The 22415-nt window shown below is 43.0% G+C and overlaps 1 protein-coding gene across 2 annotated transcripts; it reads left to right on the top strand.

The window, feature by feature from the left end:
• The first annotated feature begins 214 nt into the window (after nucleotides 1-214).
• On the top strand, nucleotides 215-21499 carry LOC133124346 (chordin-like protein 1). Of its 2 annotated transcripts, none has more exons than XM_061235476.1 (12): nucleotides 215-479; nucleotides 3000-3101; nucleotides 4473-4585; nucleotides 5122-5215; nucleotides 8952-9097; nucleotides 10075-10168; nucleotides 10809-10876; nucleotides 13729-13897; nucleotides 14442-14636; nucleotides 16172-16342; nucleotides 17389-17478; nucleotides 17934-21499. In XM_061235476.1, the coding sequence occupies exons 2-12, from the start codon at nucleotides 3005-3007 to the stop codon at nucleotides 18062-18064; spliced, it is 1368 nt and encodes a 455-aa protein (XP_061091460.1). In that variant the 5' UTR covers nucleotides 215-479; nucleotides 3000-3004; the 3' UTR covers nucleotides 18065-21499. The 2 variants fall into 2 exon arrangements, with proteins under 2 accessions (XP_061091460.1, XP_061091459.1); XM_061235475.1 differs by having other exon boundaries at nucleotides 2960-3101.
• The last annotated feature ends 916 nt before the right edge of the window (nucleotides 21500-22415 follow it).

Genomic DNA, 22415 nt, shown 5'->3' with positions numbered 1-22415 from the left:
TCGTGTACCGCCCCAGTATAAAATAAGCGTGCACCCAAAACACTTTTAATAGACAACGCTGTATACCATTGGCCAGTATGGAGAATGAAAAAAAGTTGGCAGGTTTTCCTTTTTTCTGGTCGGCAGACTGTATTTCACTGATGCAATTAGAATGCGCCCGTGAGGAATATTCAGCGGTATACAGTTTTGTGTTGAGTGCCTTTGACTACTTTTGCTTGGAGGGAAGCAGGTGTCCGAAATTGCACCGTTTTCCTAACCGTAAATTCAGCCGTTCGCCCACATTTCGCAATATCTGCACCCATCTTTGTTCTTTGGTCACATTTTGCCAAGAAGACTTTTTCGACTGGCTTACGCTGAATAAAACAAAAGGAGGTGCGTGCGTGCTGTGAATTATTGAGCTCTGATAAAGGTTTATTTCACTTACGCGCGGAAGGCGAGTGGAGTCCTGCGGAAACAAGCCAATAGAAAGTGCAGTCTTGGTGAGTAGCTTTTTGTTAGTGATTACTATTAGTAAGCTACTGTTATTTGGGGTCCATTAACGGGCTTTTTGTCTTATTTCAGTCCACTTATTTGCAATTTGTTTTAGCTATAGCCGTTGCTATAAATAGTTAAGTGGGCCAGAATCTGAATCTGCAGTAGCCTAATAACCATGGTATGTTAGTTGAAACTATCGGACAAACTACGGCTTTTTTTTTCTTAGGGAAAACAAATTCTTGCATTTAATGCTTTGCGGATACAAAGTTGATGAAAGCATCCCAACCATTACTTGAGAAACTTTGATTTAAAAAGAATTGAATTAAGTAGGGTAACTGGTGAACGCAATGGTTATTATTTTCCAACTTCGATAAACAACCTTTATAAACATCTTTCCAATGATAACGTTAAAATAAATAGCATGGATTTGTCACTCTGGCATTTAATACCGATAGCATTCACGACCATGTTACATTCATATTTACTTAATTGAGGCATTCGCTTTATCTGTCAGTTGCATCAACTCTATTAGGCTGCATGGTGCGATAACATTTCTCTCATAACATAGGCTATTGTCTTTGTATCCCAATCCCTGCTACCTGCAAACGCATCAGGGCACCAAAAATATAATATGACATAAACATCGCCACTAAGCGTACTTGATTTAAACTTGAATTATACTTAAAAGTATAATTCAGGTGTACTTCTGCCATCTGACTTTCATATGGGCACAGTGGACTTAATGCTTAAACCTAAATGCTTGTGTTTGTATGGGAATATCACGGAATACCAATGCACAATCATCGGCTATAATAATGTAGGATATCGCATGATGTCAGTATTATCCTAGATCATTGTGCAAGTGACGGGTCAATTCAAATCAAGGAACCGTGTTTATCATTAGAATATAGCGTAAACAGATTGATCTGGTTTATTTTTAAAAAAAAAAGAAAAAAAAAAGGTACAGAGTAAGAGGCGGACTGGAGGCAATTTAGCTTCGTAATTGAATAATAAGCAGTTTAATTTTGCCGCTGTTCCGTGACGATGTGAAAACAGTGTATTGCGTCAGGTTTTAAAAGTAGTTTGTTTTGAAAAAGGTGTTTACACGGGTTAATGAAACATCTTATCGCAAATGACAGCGTTTTTTAGCCGATTACTTTCACAGACCAGCTAGAATGACTGATCTGTAGGCCTATTATAAAACATTTTCCTATGGTAAGCCCGTTGTGTGGGCAGTAGGTAGGTTTCATGCGTGATAAGATTACGTCTTATTGAAAAGTAATTCTCTAGATGCCTGGCTGGTCGGGTTGATGAAACATTTGGAAGGAGCATGCATGCCTATGAGCTGCGGGAAACACATTTGGTTAAATGTGGTTTTTGAGAGAGGACGAGTGCATGAAGGTATGTCTCATTGGCTGCCAAGATGCTAAAGTAAATGAGGACTTGGATGAAACAGTTACGAAAGAACCCCTCCAGAACCAGGCCGTCCTGTCCTAAAATTCACTCATCTACAGGGAAAGTGTTATATTCGTATTTATTGCACGCAATGTTTTATGTTGCAGTTAAAAGTTATGGCCATAACACTGGACTAAGAATAGGCGGTGTTTTGAATCCAAGGTGAGAAGGTGCTGTTTTCTATTTACGCGTGATGCGTGCCAGATTAGTTCTTCGCGGAGACATGGCTGGTCCAGGCCCTTCTATAGCCCTGCTTTGATTCCTTTCTGCGGAACCTAAACCTCCTGTATGTGTAATTATTATTGTGCCTATGAGATACGGAGGCAGGCTATGATTGACAGTGTAATGATTTGGAATTTCTGCCGGAGCTCCAAAACCACAACGCAAAAAGACTGGAAAAGCTGAGAGCAATTTGCACAGTACGTTGAGCAATCGACATCCTTTTGAACACCAGTCCAAGTGCCTCACGGTGCTCTCTTTTCAACGGAAAAATAGAATACCTACAAAAATGGGAATACTTAGTATTAGTTTTGAACATCACACTTTTATGAGGTGGTCATTTTAAAATGCCTTCCATAAAAATGGAAAATATTCAAAGACTGCTGTTGACCAAGCATGCTATATTTGTGTATTGCATATGTAGAGTTTGCTGTTTTTTGCTCAAATGAACTTGGCATTTATGATATTTGTTCCTTGAGACTTTGTTGCATGTAACTGGATTTTTATTAAACCAAAGCACAATGAGAATAAGATCTGATGTAAGCGGTGGCTTGACCAAAAATGACAGTTTGGTTTTTTCTGCTTTAATATTATTATGTATTAATGAGCCTTTGAAATGAGAGGAAACATTTTTTTTCAGTTGAGAGAAAGGTTTTAAATGTCATTCTGATTTTGTCTGGTGGCGTGAAACATTTTATTCTTGAATTACTCCTTTATATTTCTTAAAAATAAACTCTAGATTCAAGTCTTCTCAGCTGTAACTTTAAAGCCAATTTAAAGGGGGGGCACAGAGTGTTTTTCTCCCCCGAAGTCTCACAGAAACCTCAGGACCCGCTTGATCTGGTCCCCAGGCACTATGACGACGCACTGGACGCTGGAAGACCTGTGCCTCTCTCTGCTGTGTGTGGCCCTGCTGGGCACCATCGAAGGAGTGCGCTCGGCCTCCCAGAAACGTAAGCCACACATCCCTGCACTGCCGTGCTAACGCTTCCCCTCCACTGACAACTGTTAACCTGAACCGTAAACCGATACCTGCCCTAGTGATTGTGGCCCCATTTGAAGTTGGGTTGTATCAAATAGTTTGGTAAATGTAAATGGACGGCATGTACATAGCACTTTCATCCAATGCGCTTGACAATGAATGTCTCCCAATCACTCACACGCCGACAGCAATAGGGTGCCATGCAAGGCACCGACCAGCTCGTCTCTTACCTCCTGAGCTAATATTGCCCTCGGTTTATGTTATGGTTGCTATTGTCCGAGCCTCTCTCAGCTGGTTCCCTGGGGCAGCAGTATACTTCAATAGTTAGACAACTGTGCTTGTATCTTAAAGGTTACAGGCTAATTAGTTGCTGGGCTGCTACTGTTGTACTCTTGAGCAAGGTATTTAGCCTGAATTATTATATAATAATGATTATATTTCAGTACAGTATCCAGTTGCATTGGTAGAGTATGGGTCAGCTTCGCAGATTAAGCCTATTCCTTGAATATGTTCAATTTAGAATGGAGATTCTCCATACAAAATCTCATTTTAGTCCAGGACTAAGTTTACCCTGTGTCTATGAAACCAGCCCTAAATGATAAAATGTGTTTGGTGACAGTTGCTGGGCAAGTCTACTAATGTATAAGATGTATAACATACATGTACTGGAACTGACCAGTAAGGATCTTCATAGTAGCAATAGCAAAGCTGTTCTGTCCGTGGGCTGTAAGTTAGTAGGTCCCCTGGGTTCAGTGTGGAAACTGTAACTTAGCCCTTGCTGTGTGTACATACTGTGAGGAGCCAAGAGAAACAGCCCCACGAGTCTGCAATGCAAGCGATAACTGAGGGGGCCTGACGTGAGGCTGGCCAGCATCATGTGGCCTGAATGCCAAGACACACACTGACACGCTGCCCGGCCGTTTTTAGGCATAGGTCAACCAGGTGGTTGCCTAGGACTAGGAGAAAAAAAAAACTTTTTTTGATTCATTAATTTGGTGCCCTGTCTACGTAGAAATATAAATAATGAGCAGCCTGTAGCATAGTGGTTAAGGCACATGACTGGGCCCAGGAAGGTTGGTGGTTCAAGCCCCAGTGTAGCCATGATAAGATTTGCACAGCTGTTAGGCCCTTCTTAGGCTTTTAACCTTAGATTGCTCCATGGGGGATTTGCCCATGCTTAGTCGAATCAACTGTAGGTTGCTTTGTATAAAAGCGTCAGTTAATGAACAAATTATAATTATTATGTCCATCAGTTTGGTGTCCGATATGCCCATGTCATTGACCCTCCATGGCTGCAGTGAGAGAGAAGGATTTAATCCGACACTCTGTTCTCTCCCCACAGAGTCCGACTCCTTCTGCGTCTTTCAGGAGAAGAAGTATAAAGCAGGCGAGAGATGGCATCCCTTCCTGGAGCCCTACGGACACGTTTACTGCATCAACTGCCTTTGCTCTGAGGTACCGCACGCCAAGACCGGGCCCGACTGTCCGTCTGTAATATAACCGGGTCAAATATGTCTTTGTTTTGGATTCAAATAACTGTCTTACTGAGCTTGTGTGGTGTATTGGATCCTATGAAATACTCTTAAAAAGTGCAAAGCCTGCCCTCTTGGTCCTCTTGGTTGGCTCAATTGCACCAGGCAAGATCAATCAAGCACAAAAAAGTATTTGAATCCAAAGCAATTACGTATTTGACCCAGGTCTGGTCCTTAACTGTGGTATCTTTTTGCTGTTGTTCTCAGTACACGAGTGCTGTCATTATTGTTTCATCTGCATTCATATGATAAAGGCAACCGGGCTTGATTTATTATTATAGCCACTTATATACCTAAAACTACAATGGAATGGACACAAACAGTTTAGATAAACAGGTCAGTGCTCCATTTAAAACCAAACATGATGTACACCATTTTAAACCAAATTAAGGTGCAATGGCTGCTTGTTTCATATGGTGCTTTGTGAAGGCTAAGCTTCATGCTGGGTGTGATTGGCAGACTGGCAGTGTGCTGTGTAACCGGATAAAATGCCCCCCTCTACCATGCTCCAGTCCCGTGCCAGTTCCACAGCAGTGCTGCCACCGTTGCCCAGGTAAGTCTCTCTCTGCCCTGAGCTCTCAGCACGTCAATGGCTCTCATTCAGCCACATCGCTTACTGTAAAGAGTAACTCAGGGGTGCACAACTCCGGACCTGGAGGGCTAGTCTGCGAGCTGGTTTTTGTTCCAACCAATTACCTTAATCAGTTTTTCTGACAGCTCTAGAAATGATGCTGGTTCACTCCTGTACTTGACCGGAGTAAAATCTTTAGGATACACTAACAGTCTGCGGCTGTAGCTGGTGCATACACAAATGTCTGATCAAGATATTCACTCATTCATTCATTATCCTCACCCGCTTATCCTGAACAGGGTCGCAAGGGGGCTGGAGCCTATCCCAGCATACATTGGGCGAAAGGCAGGAATACACCCTGGACAGGTCGCCAGTCCATCGCAGGGCACACACACCATTCACTCACACACTCATACCTACAGCCAATTTAGACTCTCCAATCAGCCTAACCTGCATGTCTTTGGACTGTGGGAGGAAACCAGAGTACCCAGAGGAAACCCACACAAACACTTGGAGAACATGCAAACTCCGCACAGAGAGGCCCCGGCCGACAGGGATTCAAACCTAGGACGTCCTTGCTGTGAGGCGGCAGTGCTACCCACTGCACCATCTGTGCCGCCTGATCAAGATATTGTTTAGCTAATTAAATAATTAAGAGGATAAATTCACACAAAATCCTGAAGCGGATCGGCCCTTGCTGTGCACCCCTGGACTAACTGCACTCACTGTTCCTGCCTGGCTCCCTCTTCCACACAATTGTGGAAAAAAAGTATTCTTCAACCAATCAGGTGCCGGCAGTGTTTGGAGCAGTATTGATCCCTAATAGCTGGCTTTCCAACTTTGAAAACGAGCCGATAAAAGTGAACAGACAAATTTGTGTGAGCTTCCACCTCGATATGCTGATAGACGTCTATATGATGTAGAGCAGTGGTCTCCTACCCTGGTCCTGGAGAGATACTGGGTATGCTGGTTTTTTGTTTTCACCGTAAAATCAGCACCCGGTTGAGACCCGGGTAACCAGGTGAAGTGAGTTAAGTGGGTAAACAACTGCCCTGCTTGATTAATTAAGTGCAGAGTGCAAAAACCAGCAGACCCTGTAGCTCTCCAGGACCAGGGTTGGAGAACACTGATGTAGAGGTACCTCGAAAAGGGTAGTCTGACATCACGATTGCGGGGGAGGGGTCAGAGTGGACTGCAAAAAACTTTTTTTGAATCCTCTTAACATGGATTAAAAGGTTTCACTATGAAGTAGGCATACAAACACATTTACAGCTAAAAAAATGTGACTGTAATTACCCTTTAAGCACTGTAAACACTTCTCTGTGACTAGCTCATGGTTTTGTATGCCAAGTCTTTGAGCTGTGGGTTGTAGCTGAAAGATATCAAATGTCTCTATCGTAAGTGGTGACGGGGCTTTCCTGTCCCCAAGAACCCTGTTTATATTATTTATATTTATATTTATATTATAACCATCATTCATTTGCACACGTTTCATTCAAAACAAAATGCACATTTTCTAATGACATGTGGTTCTTATCAATGCTAAAACTTGCCTACAAATACATGCATACTCTAGACATTTTGTTGCGGCTGGATAACAGACCTGTAAGGCCGCATTATGAATGTGTTTAATCTTGATATAAGGTGTTTTATCGCACGTGTGTGTGTGTGTGTGTGTGCGGGTGAGCGTGCGTTTGTGTGTGCGTGCATGTATATGTACACAGTACTGTGAAAAAGTTTTAGGCAGGTGTGAAAAATGCTGTAAAATAAGAATGATTTCAAAAATAGAAAATGCATGAACAGAAGATGTGAATGAACAGAAGAAAAATCTAAATCAAATCAATATTTGGTGTGACCACACTTTGCCTTCAAAACAGCATCAGGTATTCTTGCACATCATTTTTGAAGGAACGCAGGTAGGTTGTTCCAAACATCTTGGAGAGCTAGCCACTGCCTTCTGTTGATTTAGGCAGCCTCAAATGCTTCTGTCACTTCATGCAATCCCAGACAGACTCAATGATGTTGAGATCAGGGCTCTGCGGGGGCCATACCATCACTTCCAGGACTCCTTGTTCTTCTTTACGCTGAAGATAGTTCTTAATGACACCGGCTGTATGTTTGGGGTCGTTGTCCTGCTGCAGAATAAATTTGCGGCCAATCATATGCATCCCTGATGGTATTGCACGATGTATAATTATCTGCCTGTACTTCTCAGCATTGAGGAGACCATTAATTCTGACCTAATCCCCAACTCCATTTTCAGAAATGCAGCCCCAAACTTTCAAGGAACCTCCACCATGCTATACTGTTGCCTGCAGACTTTCATTCTTGTGCCGCTCTCCAGCCGTTTGGTGAACAAACTGCCTTCTGCTACAGCCAAATATTTCACATTTTGACTCATCAGTCCAGAGAACCTGCTGCCATTTTTCTGCACCTGTGTTTTCGTACATAGTTGAGCCGCTTGGCCTTGTTTTCACTTAGGAGGTATGGCTTTTTGGCCGAACTACCAGCCAATTATCAATGAGAGATGAACAATTCCATACCAGGCTGTGCCTGTGTGGCAGATCACACTGAGTCCCACTTATAACAAGCCTCTGCTTGGGCTTATTAAAGACATTACATTCTTGGCATAATGTCTATTTAAAACGCTAAATGTTTGTATATTTTTTGCACCCTCCATATGCTTACTTGCAGTTGTTGGTTTAAAAGTATTTTGCAGCATTAGTCTCAGTTTTGGAGTGAAAATGTTCCAGTTCAGTGCTCAGTTATAAATGTATTAGTCTGTTGGCAGGCGTAGAACACTGAAATCCCTGGAGATCATATTCTGGAGACAGGTCTGTCAGTATATTGATGTTTGGTCTGGTGCGATGTATGACTGATCTCCTCATGCACTTTTATAAACAGAGGGGAGCTTCTTATGTCCAAAACCAGATTAATCCATTTGTTTTGTGTTTTTTGATGTGTCGCGGGAACTTGGATATTTCCAAAGATTTTTGTTTTCGCCTACTTGGTCCGTATTTCTATCTCTGATTCAGAGGAATTCCTCTTCTTTTGTTTTCACTGTGGGAGTGTGTCAGCGCTCTTGCACAAGCACGTCATTTAAATACTTTGCAGATCAATGTGTCAGAGCACGCATTTTAAAGATTTAAGGATCTAAAACCATTTCCAGAAACTGGTTAGTGATGTGACTGGTTAGTACAGAACCGTTTGATACTGTGTATGGAAGTGGAGATTCAGTTCTATGCCTGATGAAGGAAGGGCCCAATAGTCTTTTATAGATGAACAGGGAATTGTATGTTAGGCCTTAGGTGCAAGAATCTTCATCAGGTCCTGGACTATTCACTTCTGTCTTTCAATTACGGTTAAGCATCCTTATGAAAATGGATATTAATGTGGAGTGATTGAGTTTGTGCCTGCTTTGACATTGTTCAGTGAAGCTCCGGTGTATGTTGGTGCGGTAACGCTTTATTACAGTCCAGACACTTATTAGGCTGTTTTGATTTCAGAGGTAAGTACTATGAAACGAGCTGTAAAACGTACTTATATATGATACTTACTGACTGTTTCATTGTACTTACAACTGAAATCGAAGTACTTACCTAATAATTACACAAGTAGCTGTGAACTTACCCAGTAAGTACTATGTAGTGTGATTTAGTCATTTAGTAATTTAGTCTTAGGGGCTGGTTCTCAGGCCTGTCTCTGGCTGTTTCCTCAGAGGTGTCCCCCTCTCCTCTGCTGGCGAGGGTAGGGGGAAGGCCCTGTAACTACAGCGGGGCACAGTACCAGCACGGGGAGGTGTTCGTGGCAGAGGGGCTCTTCCCCAACCGCCAAGTCAACCAGTGCTCCCAGTGCAGCTGCTCTGTGAGTAAAATCTTACTGTATACCTGCACTAAGGAAGCAATTGAATACACTGACTAATCAGAAATGGCTGAGAAGCCAACTGTCCAATTACTTTTGGTCCCCTGAAATGGGGGTTTATGTATAAAAAGGGATGTAGCTATTTCCCTCACAGATTATGGTATGGATGTAAATACCCTCAAATTATAGGTGACAGTTTGCACTTTAACCTCATTATTTGATGTTTCATTTCAAATCCAGTCTGCTGGAGTACAGAGCTAAAAGCTCAGAAATTGTACCGCTGTCGAAATACGTATGTACTGCACTGTACTTACCCACAAATTAAAGTGCAGATTGACATTTTTTAATTCTTAGTGTATTTACATCCACATGGAGTGAAATGTGCTGGAATTAAAGCACCTTTATAATTGTGTCACTCTCAAAATATTACGGACGTCACTGTATTTTGAGGGGAAGCTGTATATATGTTCTGTGCTTGTTGGGCGGCCTGTAGCGTAGTGGTTAAGGTAAATGTCTGGGACACACAAGGTCGGTGGTTCTAATTGATCCGCACAGCCGTTGGGCCCTTGAGCAAGGCCCTTTACCCTGCATTGCTCCAGGGGAGGATTGTCTCCTGCTTAGTCTAATCAACTGTATGTCGCTCTGGATAAGAGCGTCTGCCAAATGCCAATAATGTAATGTAATGCTTGGGTTGCATTGCATTGCATTACATTACATTGTAAGTTATTTAGCTGACACTCCAAAGCTACTTACACTTGATTATAATAAGCACGGACCAATCCCCCCCTAGAGCAATGCGCGGTTAAGGGTTAAGGGACTTGCTCAAGGGCCCAACAGCTGTTTGGATCTTATCATGGCTACACTAGGGCTTGAACCACCAACCTTCTGGGTCCCAGTCATGTACCTTAGCCACTAGGCTACAGGCCGCCCTTATGCTGTATGTCATTGTGAGGGTGGTGTCTGTGGGGGTTTGCTTTCAGGAGGGGAACGTGTACTGCAGGCTGCGGACCTGTCCCAAGCTCACCTGTCCGTTTCCCGTCGCTGTGCCGGAATCCTGCTGTCGGGTTTGTAAAGGTGCAGTGTTCCCTAATGGCCTGAGATTTTTTAAGCCTGTCTGGTGAGATTCAGTTATCCCATAGATTTGATAAAACACATTTTACCGCTATGTGGGTATGTGCAGCTGAAATTCAATCTGCTTCTTTGTCATAAGGACAGAAAATTTCAGTGACAAAAAGGTGTGGCCTGAACATTGTGATGGGAGCTTGTTTAAAGCAGAAAGTGATTTCTATCCAAATCTCTGTGGATAGAAGCCAACACGGTTTGATTGATTAAAAAAGATCATTTTGTTTGATTAAATTGTCCATACTTTTTTGACTGAATCTAAATTAGCATGCTGGATCAAGAAGTTTGTCATGGGATATTAATTAGTTATGAACAGACTAGCATGAGCCTCATATAGCATGAGCCTCCATGCAGCCACTAGCAGCCTGTGTAGAAGTGATGCACTTTTTCTCTTGATTATTCTTGGTGTGTGTGTGTGTGCGTTGTGGGCGTGTGTGTATGTGTGCGTTTGTGGGTGTGCGTGAGTGTGTGTGCGTTTGTGCGTGCATGTGTGTCTGTTGTGGGTGTGTGCGTGTGTGTGTTTGTTGGTGTGTGTGTGTGTGTGTGCGTTCATGCGTGCACATGTGTGTCTGTCTGTGTTGTTGAGGATCAGGTGATGGGGACACACCGTGGGACCCGATGGAAGGAGAGAGCTTTCGGCAGCCTGCTAACAGAGAGGCAGTATGTATCTCACACACCACACATACACACACATGCATACACACACACACACACACCACATACACACACATACACACACACACACCACACATACACACACGCACGCACACACACACACACACACACACACACACACACACAGGCGTCGCTGTCTCTGTGAGATCTGGGCTCTCTCTGGGGTTCCCTGCTCTTCTTATGACCAGCCTCTGTTTCCCCTCACACAAGCTCCCAGCGCTAACTCATAAACCCACCTCTCACACACGCTATGTGCTACATACACACGGTACCTACAGCACATAAACACAAACACGTGTGTGCAGTGCATACAATGAAGCCACAGGGCACCCACTCATTCGCACACACACGCATATGCACCCACACATGCACACACACACACACACACACAGTCATACTCAAGACATTCAGCCTCATTTTCTCATGGTTTGAACTTTGCCCTCATGTACAAAAAAAGGATCTTTGTATTTTTTAAATATGTAATTTTCTTCATGTTAGGTCTTTCGGGGATTACATGGGGGAAACCCTCTCTCTTTCTCTCTGTTTTTCTCTGTTGAAAATGTGTACGTATGTGCTTCAGTTTTTGTGTATATAATTTGAGTGCCTCTATTGTTTTACCAATTAGCACCATTGATTATTGTTTTGCTTGTATAAACTCTGATCCACCCAGTTTTGCTGTGTAGCCAAAGCTTCTGGCAAACAAGTCGAGTCTCTGTGTCTCCAGAACAGCCTTTTAATCTGTATGGTTCAAAACTCACATTAACAATGAGTTATTTGTGGCATATTTCATGCCTGAGCATATTTTATACTCTTGGACTGTTTCATTGTAGAGTTAATGCATTCAGGTTCAAATAGTTTGGTTGTAGGATAACACATGAACAAGCCCGAAACTACTTAATTACATTTGTATGGGTACATTTTGTATTATAATGGGAAGATTGACAGAAAAAAAACTTTCTCTGGTTGGTGTATTTTGGCAATTATTCTGCTTGTTCTTTTCGAGAAATATGCAGTGTGAACAAATCTTTGACTGCCGCCAGAAATTAAATGCAAATGGCACTTTGACAACAGGTTTTGGATCAGGTTATACACATTTTCTCTGATACTGAACCGTCATTATGTTTAAATGATCCAGAAGAAGTGTATTTGGAAATGTACTGACAATGAAAAGAAACTCTGCTTTTGTGACCCTGTTTCCTCCTTCGCCTCAGGGCCTGTACCCCACTTTATATTCATGGTGAAATGGCGAGGTCGTCGAATCCTTTCACGCACATGAAATCATTTGTTTCTTTACCATAGGATGTTTCTTTACTCTTCGTTTATGAGAAAAAATGAGAACGATAGGGCGATGAGGAATACTGGATACGGCATAGCCTGAGCTTTCATCACTAGGGTTTCTACAAAAACAATAGTGGCAGCTAGCATTCAGGGGTCGTGGTTTTTTCCGACCTCAGCGTTGGATTGCAACAAGCTTGGAACGGGTTCTGAAAACGATCTGTGCCGACATGAATTCCCTCATAGATACAGTGGAAAAATGTGATTGCTAATGATATAGGTCTAAATTCCATTTTGCTAGCAATTTGAATTCTTGTTTCTAATCCAATATTTTGGTGTTCCAAATTTGGCTCTAATGACTCGGCGTCAGTGTTCCGAAACTGCGCTGAGACGCGCCGGTGGCTGGAGGGAGGGTTGTGCTGGTTCAAAAGATGTTTGTGGAAAAAAATGACTTTACATACGTATAGGCCACATTCGGAATACACTACATTGAAATGTATCCCAGTCAAAGTATATGCTATACATGTTACATGTTCTGCACTAGCAACATGCAGTTGCTTAGCCATGTTAAATCTATCTTTGAATATATGCAGACCTTGGTCAAATACGTAACTGTTTTACATGAATACTTTACTGAGGCCAAAAAATGCAATCGCTGCCTTCTGGTCCTCGTGGTTTGCTCAGTTTGCTCAGGCAAGATCAATCGAGGACAGAAAAGTAATTGAATCCAAAACAATTACGTATTGTATCTGACCCAGGTCTGTATATGTCGGAGTAAATGTATTTCGTCATGAGGTGGATTGTGGGCTATGCCAGTTCAGGACTCGGTGTTTTAGACTGTGGATGACTGAGGTCTCACCCTGAATGACGGGACTCTTGCTGTGTTTCAGAGACACTCGTACCAGTGCGCTCAGTATGAGCTGCTGTAGTATTCTGGGACTGTTTTAGACTGTGGATGACTGAGGTCTCACCCTGAATGACGGGACTCTTGCTGTGTTTCAGAGACACTCGTACCAGCGCGCTCAGTATGAGCTGCTGTAGTATTCTGGGACTGTTTTAGACTGTGGATGACTGAGGTCTCACCCTGAATGACGGGACTCTCGCTGTGTTTCAGAGACACTCGTACCAGCGCGCTCACTATGAGCTGCTGTAGTATTCTGGGACTGTTTTAGACTGTGGATGACTGAGGTCTCACCCTGAATGACGGGACTCTTGCTGTGTTTCAGAGACACTCGTACCAGCGCGCTCAGTATGAGCTGCTGTAGTATTCTGGGACTGTTTTAGACTGTGGATGACTGAGGTCTCACCCTGAATGACGGGACTCTCGCTGTGTTTCAGAGACACTCGTACCAGCGCGCTCAGTATGAGCTGCTGTAGTATTCTGGGACTGTTTTAGACTGTGGATGACTGAGGTCTCACCCTGAATGACGGGACTCTCGCTGTGTTTCAGAGACACTCGTACCAGCGCGCTCACTATGAGCTGCTGTAGTATTCTGGGACTGTTTTAGACTGTGGATGACTGAGGTCTCACCCTGAATGACGGGACTCTTGCTGTGTTTCAGAGACACTCGTACCAGCGCGCTCAGTATGAGCTGCTGTCCGCCCGCTCTCTCTCCAGCCTGCCGCGTGCCCCCAGCTTCCGCTCACACCGCGGTCTCCTTAGCGACCAGCAGCAGACCGCGGGCACCACCGTCCAGATCCTCATCAACAACCACAACCAGCACGGCCGGGGTAAGTAACCGAAGAATAACCAAAAAAGTATTTTAGTCTTATGTTTTTTGCTAAATAAGACACAAAGATTGCCAGTGTGGTGAGACAGTTTGACTGGACTAGTAAAAAGTTTTTATATGAGAGAAAACTGTCTCACAGTTTTACCACAGAAAAAATGATCACGGCCCGCGAGACAGTATTCAATTTCAGGAATATTGAGGTTTATTGTTCTATTGGGTTATTACTCTCAGGAAAAGACTACTATACAGGTCAAAACAGGGTCAAATACATAATTGTTTTGGTTTCAAATAGTTTTCTATGCTTTCTATGATTGAGCTTGCCTGGAGCAATTGAGCCAACCAAAATTCAAGCGGACCAGAAGGCGGGGTTTCCACTTTTGTAGAGTACTTCATAGGTTCCTATACCCCAGACAAACTCAATAAAATGTAGAAAAGTATTTGAATCCAAAACACCCAGGTGTGACACAGGAGCAGTGGCAAAAAATCCTGAGAGTTCTCTAAACAGACTGCTCGGCGAACGCCTTAGTCCTCTCTGTGTCGCTCAGTGTGCGTGTCCAACGGGAAGACCTACTCCCACGGCGAGTCCTGGCACCCAGTGCTGCGCTCCTTCGGTGTCATGGAGTGCGTCCTGTGCACCTGCAACCTCACCCGCCAGGAGTGCAGGAAGATCCACTGCCCCGACGCCTACCCCTGCAAGCACCCTCAGAAGACTGACGGCAAGTGCTGCAAGGTTTGTCAAGGTACATTCCTTTTTGTGTGCACATAAACACACACCACTGTGCCCTGGGACACAGGAAGTGAACATAAAACACGTAAACTACAGCTCCCAGCTTCCCCGTTATTAAGTACAGGCTGCTGTACCCGGCACGATACAGTGCTGCCATTTTTGGAGCATTTGGAAAATGTATGTGTGCTAAGTCTAACAATAATTTAGGAGTACATCTGTTAATTGAATTGAGATGCATTAGTGTGGTACAATTGTTTTTTTTTACTTTGAGCACGTGTATTGTACCTGTATCAGTGTCCTTTGGTAATTCTTTCCCAAAAAGAGTGTGAAGGGATAATCGTTGGCTTATATACATGTGTGTTTTATTGAGACATCAAAGGCCAATTATTCACAATTCATTTATTTATTATGGTGGCCAAGAATGGCTTGTAGTAGTTAATGAACATGTTCCCTGGCAAAATATCCATAGCGGTTCTAAGACTGAGCTGGCATGGCCCCCTTTCAAAACGAAAAGCACATAACATAAGAATATTAGATTAGGAGAGCAGGTCACCCTAGGCCCCTCAAGGTTTGCTCTTTTGTTTGAAGGAAATTAAATGAGCACATAGCATATAGATTCTAAAGTAAGGAGCGTGTCAGGCTATTGTTATTTGCTGTCTTCAACCACCGCTAAAACCTCACCGCTAAGGCCCTGTGTCTGTGACTCTGGTTTGTTGTCTGAGACCGGAGCTCGGCCTAAGAGCAGGATCCAATCAGTTTAACGACCGCTGCAGTACACAGGCAGCGGATAAAGCCAGGTATCGTCACACATCGCTGGCCACTTTCTGAATTTAAATCTCTGCAATGAAACGAGACGCCATGGAAAATATGACAGTAACGTGTTTATTTAACCTGCTTGTGTGAGACGTGGCTGGCATCACAATGCTCTGTGGTGCAAATTACTAAACAGAACAGATTATTTAGCTTTCATGTGGAATTCACGTTTAGAAAATCCCTCTGAAGGGCCTGATTAAAATGTACGGTATGTTTCTCTGGCTATCAAGCCACAGACACCCCAGATGTTAAATTGGTACAACCTCTTTATGTTGTAAGTCCAGGTACTTCAATTGAATTCATTTTTTATTGTCTTTGCTTTTTCTGTTTAGTTCAATTCCGTTTTATTTTAGGCAAAGAATCATAATGACACTTTACTCAAAAAGAGAGTCATGAGATTTCATTATTGTTTTGTTTTTCTTTTTTCATTACAAATTACTGAAGTAACAAAGGGAACATTTGGTCCTTTTCAAATCCTTCCCTAGGATTGGGTTGGAATGATGAGGACCATTCTTGCCAGTCCAAATATCATCTGAAGCTTTTGACACTCCAGTATGTGATAATTGCTTACAGGGTTGTATGCACAGACTGAATGATTTCTAAGGCTTGTAAAAGGCTGAATGTTTTCTAAGGCATATACAAGCCTTAGAAAAGATAAGTTAAAACTTAGGCACTTAGGATTGTGTGTGTTGTGTCTGTATTCCTGGGTTTCAGACAGCCTGTTTTTCTCCACAGTGGAGGAGCTGGCATTGAGTAAGGAGGGCAGTAAGGAGTACTTCTGTGGGGAGGTGACGCTGCCCGTGTACCAGGCCCTGCCTTCTGGAGATGGGTCCAGCATCAGAACCATCGCCCTGGAGACGGAGCAGCCCCCCGAGGTCGAGCTGCACATCTGGGCTGTAGACAAAGGTAAACACATCGACTGGGGGTCACTTCAGAGATGCTGGTATAAAGGAATAGGAGTTAGTTTCCACTTAAACTCCCAGAAGAACCAGGCAAGTGTTTTGACAGGACACCATCTTTTATGGATGGAATTTAATTTAGCAGACGCATTTCTCCAAAGCGACGTAGAACAAAACAGTGCATATCAAGGTCATACAACAAACAACCAAACATGTCAGTAACGCAATAGACTGCCTGGTCTTATAGGGCAAATAACAGAGTAATTGAAGTGGCCTGTGCTTCTGTCACCATATAGCATTTTGTGGCTCACAGTTGAATCTCCCTGCTGCTTACACGGTGAGGGAGAGCGTGTGGGCATACGTGTTCTGCCGTGTAGATATACTATACGTTCATGCTGATTTTATGGATAACTGGCCGAGCTCAGTCGTGTAGCAGCTGCAGAAACGGAATATCGCGGTCGAATAAATTCGCTTTGCAAAGCCGTAAAAGCGGCCGGGCGGGGAGGGGGGGGGGCTAAAAGATGGCGATCCGTTTCACACCGGCGCTCGACAGATTGATGACGGCACGGCCTGTTTCTTTGTCTCCTGCCTCTCTGCGGAATTCCTCGCCTGCCTCTCGGGAGGCTTCAGCATCGCAGAGCCAGGCGTATTTCCCCTGGTCCGATAGCCCACGCGCTGCCCCCTAAGTCCTCCACAAAATGGCCGGGCGGATAGATAAATTCTGATGCAGTCGAGAGTGACATTCTGCCAAGGAGTTTTAGTGCCTCAGGCTGTGGGATTGAGCCAGAGGCTTTGACATAAACTAGTTGTCTCATGATTACTGATTTTTCAGACAAAGCACAGTGAAATGTAGTGATCATTAAAGAATTATGTGCAGGTGTATTTATTCCCCTCCTTCTGGCAAATTCCACTGCTTTACTCGTAGTTGCAAAGCAAGCCTCTGAAACACCCTGCAGCCATGTACGGGCAAGAGTGTGTAATGATGAACACACAAATTATACACAAGTGATAATGAACATGCAAGTTTTTACACCACCAAATGTGTATATGCAGGTGTGCTGCGAAGCTTCCGTATTGAGAAGATCTCCACCAAGGACTTCCTGAAACGCAGTGACTTCAAGCCACTGACCCGAACTACACAGAGTATGTATCAGCACTGTGTGTGTCTGTGCGTCTTTCGCACTCTGAACAGAAGCCGCTATTGACTCTGTATTGTATTGTTGACAGGGACCAACACACCCCCATCCCCTTCCCCCCAAGCTGTAATCTGTCAAAATGCTTTCTATTTATTCTAAAATGTATATTTATTGCATTACTGACAGGCTAAGGTGAGCTGACAGTCCGGGGTCAAAGCAGGATTACTGAATTAGCTGCATAACCACAAGTAAAACCAGGAACCATAAAAACTGGAACATAGACTGAAGTAAAAAGGGCTGTTCCAGGTTTTGCAATAACTCAATAATCCTGCTTTGTGAAATACCCCTTTTTTCTGCAACCATGCCTGATCAGATATTCTAATGGGCTTGTGGTTTGTGGTGTGTGTTTTTGCGTGTGTGGTTTGTGGTGTGTGTTTTTGTGCGTGTGGTTTGTGGTGACAGGCCGGTGGAAGATATTCCGTGAGGGCGAGACCCAGATCAGTCAGATGTGTGCGAGCAGGCCATGTCGGACCGAGCTGGAGGACCTGGTGCGGGTTCTGTTTCTGGATAAACCGGAGAAGAGCCACTGCTGAACAGGACTGGGACTGGAAATGGAGGGGTGGAGGGGGGGCGTAGCTCCGTATTTTATGTTATTACTGCAGTAGAACTTCTGCCATACGGACGCTTCGGAAATGGTGGTCAGACAGAGTTCAAAGATTTGAATCCTTTATCGAGTGCAATGCTAATTTAACTGTAGTCTCCTATTTTAAACAGGCTTCTCTCATTTTGTAGCTACAGTATAAAACATATTTAGGTTTAATAACCAGTACTTAGATGAGAAAGATGGCTTCCATTATAATTCTGATTATTTGTTTAATGGTTGTCAACTTTCCAGTGGATTCATCTTTCTCATGACTCGCTTTTGCTGTTAGAAACTGTTTTTTTTTTCTTTTTATATTCTTCATTGATGTCTTTCTCGTGTTGAATTCTAAGCAATAGTGCCAAGATATTACCTGTAGGGAAGAAAACGGCACAGCTCCAATCTCCGTCGATGAAGACAAGTTCATTTCCTGAATCAGCAGTTGTCAGCAATGCAGGAAAATGTATTCTGGGTTCAACTGAGTTGATCTGAACCACAATGTAAGGACTGAACGGCTTTGAATAGACATTCTCAGCCTCTGTCGTCCAAGGTGGGAAACAGACATTTATATTCCAACTAATGTGATTGATTTAAGGAGGCCAGTGTCTGGCTCCCCTAAATCTATCAGACTGCCAATCAGTAGGGGGTCTGATGGTCCAGCTTCCAGAAGCCTGGCCAGGAAACAGTCTATTGTGCTATTAATCAAGTCTCCATGGCTGGACGGGTTTGCCATCGCTCACTGCCGGTCCAGTCTGTAATTGATTGCTATGCTCATCAGTAGCGACGCCACTTTCTTGTAGTTATGACAAGTCGCCTGAAACCATCTGGCCAGCAGACATGGCTGACATTCAGACACATTTTTGAGGCTTCAGTGGTATTAGGACAATCCCAAAATCTTACATCCCCTTTTCTAATTTTGATACTGTTTTGATACTTTTTTTTTTTTGTACGGAAAGTCTGACTCACTTCCATTTGATACTTGCCTTTTTGCATCAGTGATAATAACAGAGAATATAATGGTTCTGTTGGTTTCATGGTTACCCTGTTTGGTTTAAATATCTGTCCATAGTTCTTCTAAGGTTCATGTAGCTGGGGTTTGAGTGTATGCCTTTAGGTGACATGGCCTGAGACCAAACCTTCCTTAGGTTCACTGCAAGGGAAGGGCAAATGAAGACTGAGAGAAAGGATTACGCTCAATGTTTTAACGTAATTCACATTTGTGCTATGAGCTGGGCTCTTTGTTCCTGTGCAGGCCAAGCCTGTCATTGCTGAATCAGCTCTAATCCTGCAGCAAGGGCTTCAAGGAGGGTCCTCTTACATCTGCTATATTCTCTGTTTCTGATGATTCTGCTCAGAAGACAAGGTCTTATCACCTCAATTTTAGGCACTGTTTCTTCCATATTTCTGTGGATCTTACACAATTTTAAATCCATCTCTCAGTCCTTCCTGCTCCTAGTAAAAATTTAATCTTCTTTACTGTGTATTATCATTGACGTTATTGGTGTGCAAAGCCAGGGAGAGTCTTCTTCAGCTGGAAAAATGTGTACATGCCTAAGAGAGAAAAGGGGATCTGAGGGTGAAAGAAAAGTACTTATTTTTTTAAACATCTTGAACAATTTTCCTTTTGTATGCTGAAAAAATTTAGTGTGTCAGAGTTATGTATCTGTTTATGTAAAAACAGAGGAAGCCTGCTATTTAGCCGCATGGAAGCACTATAATGTAATATCTTACTCTGTGTGATCTTGCCTGTTTGCAGTTGACATGTTTTGTATCCTCATGTTCTTTTTTATAGTTATATTTAAAGCTACATATTAATAGCCACAATTGTATGGAGAGAGGCCGATTGAGATATGAATAAGATGATGATGCTGTCAAACTCAGTGAAGTTTTTTTTTTTTTTTTTGACCAGTATGTAAGTTTGAAGAAAATTGAGCTTTGTGGAAGTTGTATCTGTTTTGTTTTTGTTTTTTTTGTGGTGATGCTATATAATGTTCTGGCTGTGTATTTTAATGATGATCCACATTTTTATAATTTTCTTTTGTGAGTCATGAAGACTGTCGCTGTGGCCGCAGTCCTGTTTGATTTTATGGGTCACTCCCATGAAACAAATAAATAAATGCATTGATGCGTTATTAAGAACACATTTTCATCATTGTTAGTGGGGAGGAATATATCCACAAATCAGCTTGACATTTAAAAATGGCCATTCCAAAAATCTGTCTCAAAGATTTAACATTTGTTTTAAACTCAAAGAAACATTAGTGTGCTAAGGTTTCTGTCCTTCCTGATCGGAGATATGCAAATACCCAAAATGGAAGTTGTTGCAAAGAAATAATAATGGCAATCTGAACTCCTTCATTGGTAGCAGACTATTGGAATTGTGGCTGTGTACTATGATCAAGAATTTTCTTTGCATGTTTAATCCCAGATAGCAAGCATCTCCGGGCCAGATCTGCGGCAATTATGGCCCAAAGTCAGCCGGAACCAGCGCAGATCCGTCCCAGAATTGCTTGCTATCTGCAGCATACTGCCATCTTGAAAAAGACCAGTCCCTTAGTTTAAGAGAAAGAAGCAGAGGGACTGCGAGTCGGGGGTCATAATCTTTCCCTTCCGTGCTTTTTTCTGTTTAAGATGCTGAAGCTCATTCCTGCTGCTGGATCTGAGATAAAGGGCTGGAAGGTATGCAGGCTGTGAATAAATCCCAGGCGATGACATCTCACCGTTTTCATGGAGGAATTAAGACCTGAAATGTGTGTCGGGCTCTTGTCGGGCGTGTGTGCCTGTTTGTGTCGTACGTGTTGAAAGGAGCTCGTTCTGTGTATGCTGAGGTGTCATGCTAAGGACCAAGAACCCTCCTTTGTGAAAGATATTTTTCTTATTCGAGCTTTTCAAACTTCTCATTAAGTATTTCTTTTGAAAGTTTGGCTTGTTTTATTCACAAAAAACCTTCATGAAATACATGTTGGCATAATTTAACTAAGGATATCTTAATTTTGTTTTTTTTTTCTGAGGAAATGTGATACTTCTAAGGAAAATTTATTTGTCTAAAGAAACTTGTGATATGAAATATTTCCACATTTTCCTCTCCCTTTTTATTGGAAATGGCCCTACATTATTTCAGAGGGAAAAAATGAGAAAAGTGTTAGAAGTAATATCCAGCTAGCCCTGCCAGATGATCTCACGAGGACCTTGCAAGGTTGTTGACATGTTATTCACCGCAAATGTTGTAGGTACTGACTAAAGAACAAAAACAACGTAGGTTCATTGTGTAATCTTACAGAAGCAGAAGAGAAATGCTTTATGTAATGTAGAAGTGGTATTTTGTTTTTACATTCATGAGCGGCCTGTGCAAGCCTTAACTTTAATTTATTACTGCGTGTTTACCCTGTTGCTGTCAGATGTTTGTATGCAGTGTAACTGTGCCAGCAGATGATACAAGATGATGAATAAAAACTGAATAAATGTCCAGTGTATCTCTGGATCATACCTATGTGTTGGTTTGGACTGGAGTAATGAAAGTTGTTCTGCAGCTCTTTAAAAGGCAAATCATCCACAGCATTTTAAAGGAGGAATTACTTGAAGTAACTTTGCGTGTGTGTGTCTGTGTGCAAGTGCGGGCGTGCACGCATGTGGGCATGCGTGACTACAGTTATGTACATTTTCATGTGCAAACATCTCAAGAGACCAAGATATGTCTGGTCCATCACTGATGTTTACATTTGATCTTACTTATTCTTCTTCCACTGCGATTTATCAAAGGCTCTAAGCCTATTAAATGATTCCTGAGCCAAGCCACAACACAAGAGCTCAGATGAAGCCCATTACGCAGCTGACAGTGCTGATTTGACTGCACCCTGAAAGGCCCATCACGCAGCTGGACTGAGCCTGATGGATAGCAGACACTTGGGCCCTCGTGCCTCCATTGGAAGAGTGAGCTGACGTCTACATTCCTGACATTGGAATCCCGCGGAATGGAATCAAAAGGGCTTGGCTGGTGGCAAGAAGGGGAAAGAAAGGCCTTGAAAAGTCTTGGAAATTGGCTACTTTTTAAAAGCCCTAAGCACTGTTGAAGGAAACAATACCTTCTGGAGCTGGCCTGCCTGCTTCTCACCACACCGGTATCTGGTTGTTGATAGTGCTCTGAATCCAGTCTCCTGCTCCTGATCTCCATATTGATTATGATTATGTTAGGTATTGATTATGTCATCACTCAGACAGTGCACTGGGGACAGCCCTTTGCAGGGTGGGGGAGGGAATGTACACATACAGTACGCACACCTGCCATTTTGGCTCTAAATACAGTA

The sequence above is a fragment of the Conger conger genome, chromosome 3 (assembly GCF_963514075.1).
Source record: "Conger conger chromosome 3, fConCon1.1, whole genome shotgun sequence".
Classification (NCBI taxonomy): Eukaryota; Metazoa; Chordata; class Actinopteri; order Anguilliformes; family Congridae; genus Conger; species Conger conger.
This window is presented reverse-complemented; position numbering and strand designations above follow the sequence as displayed.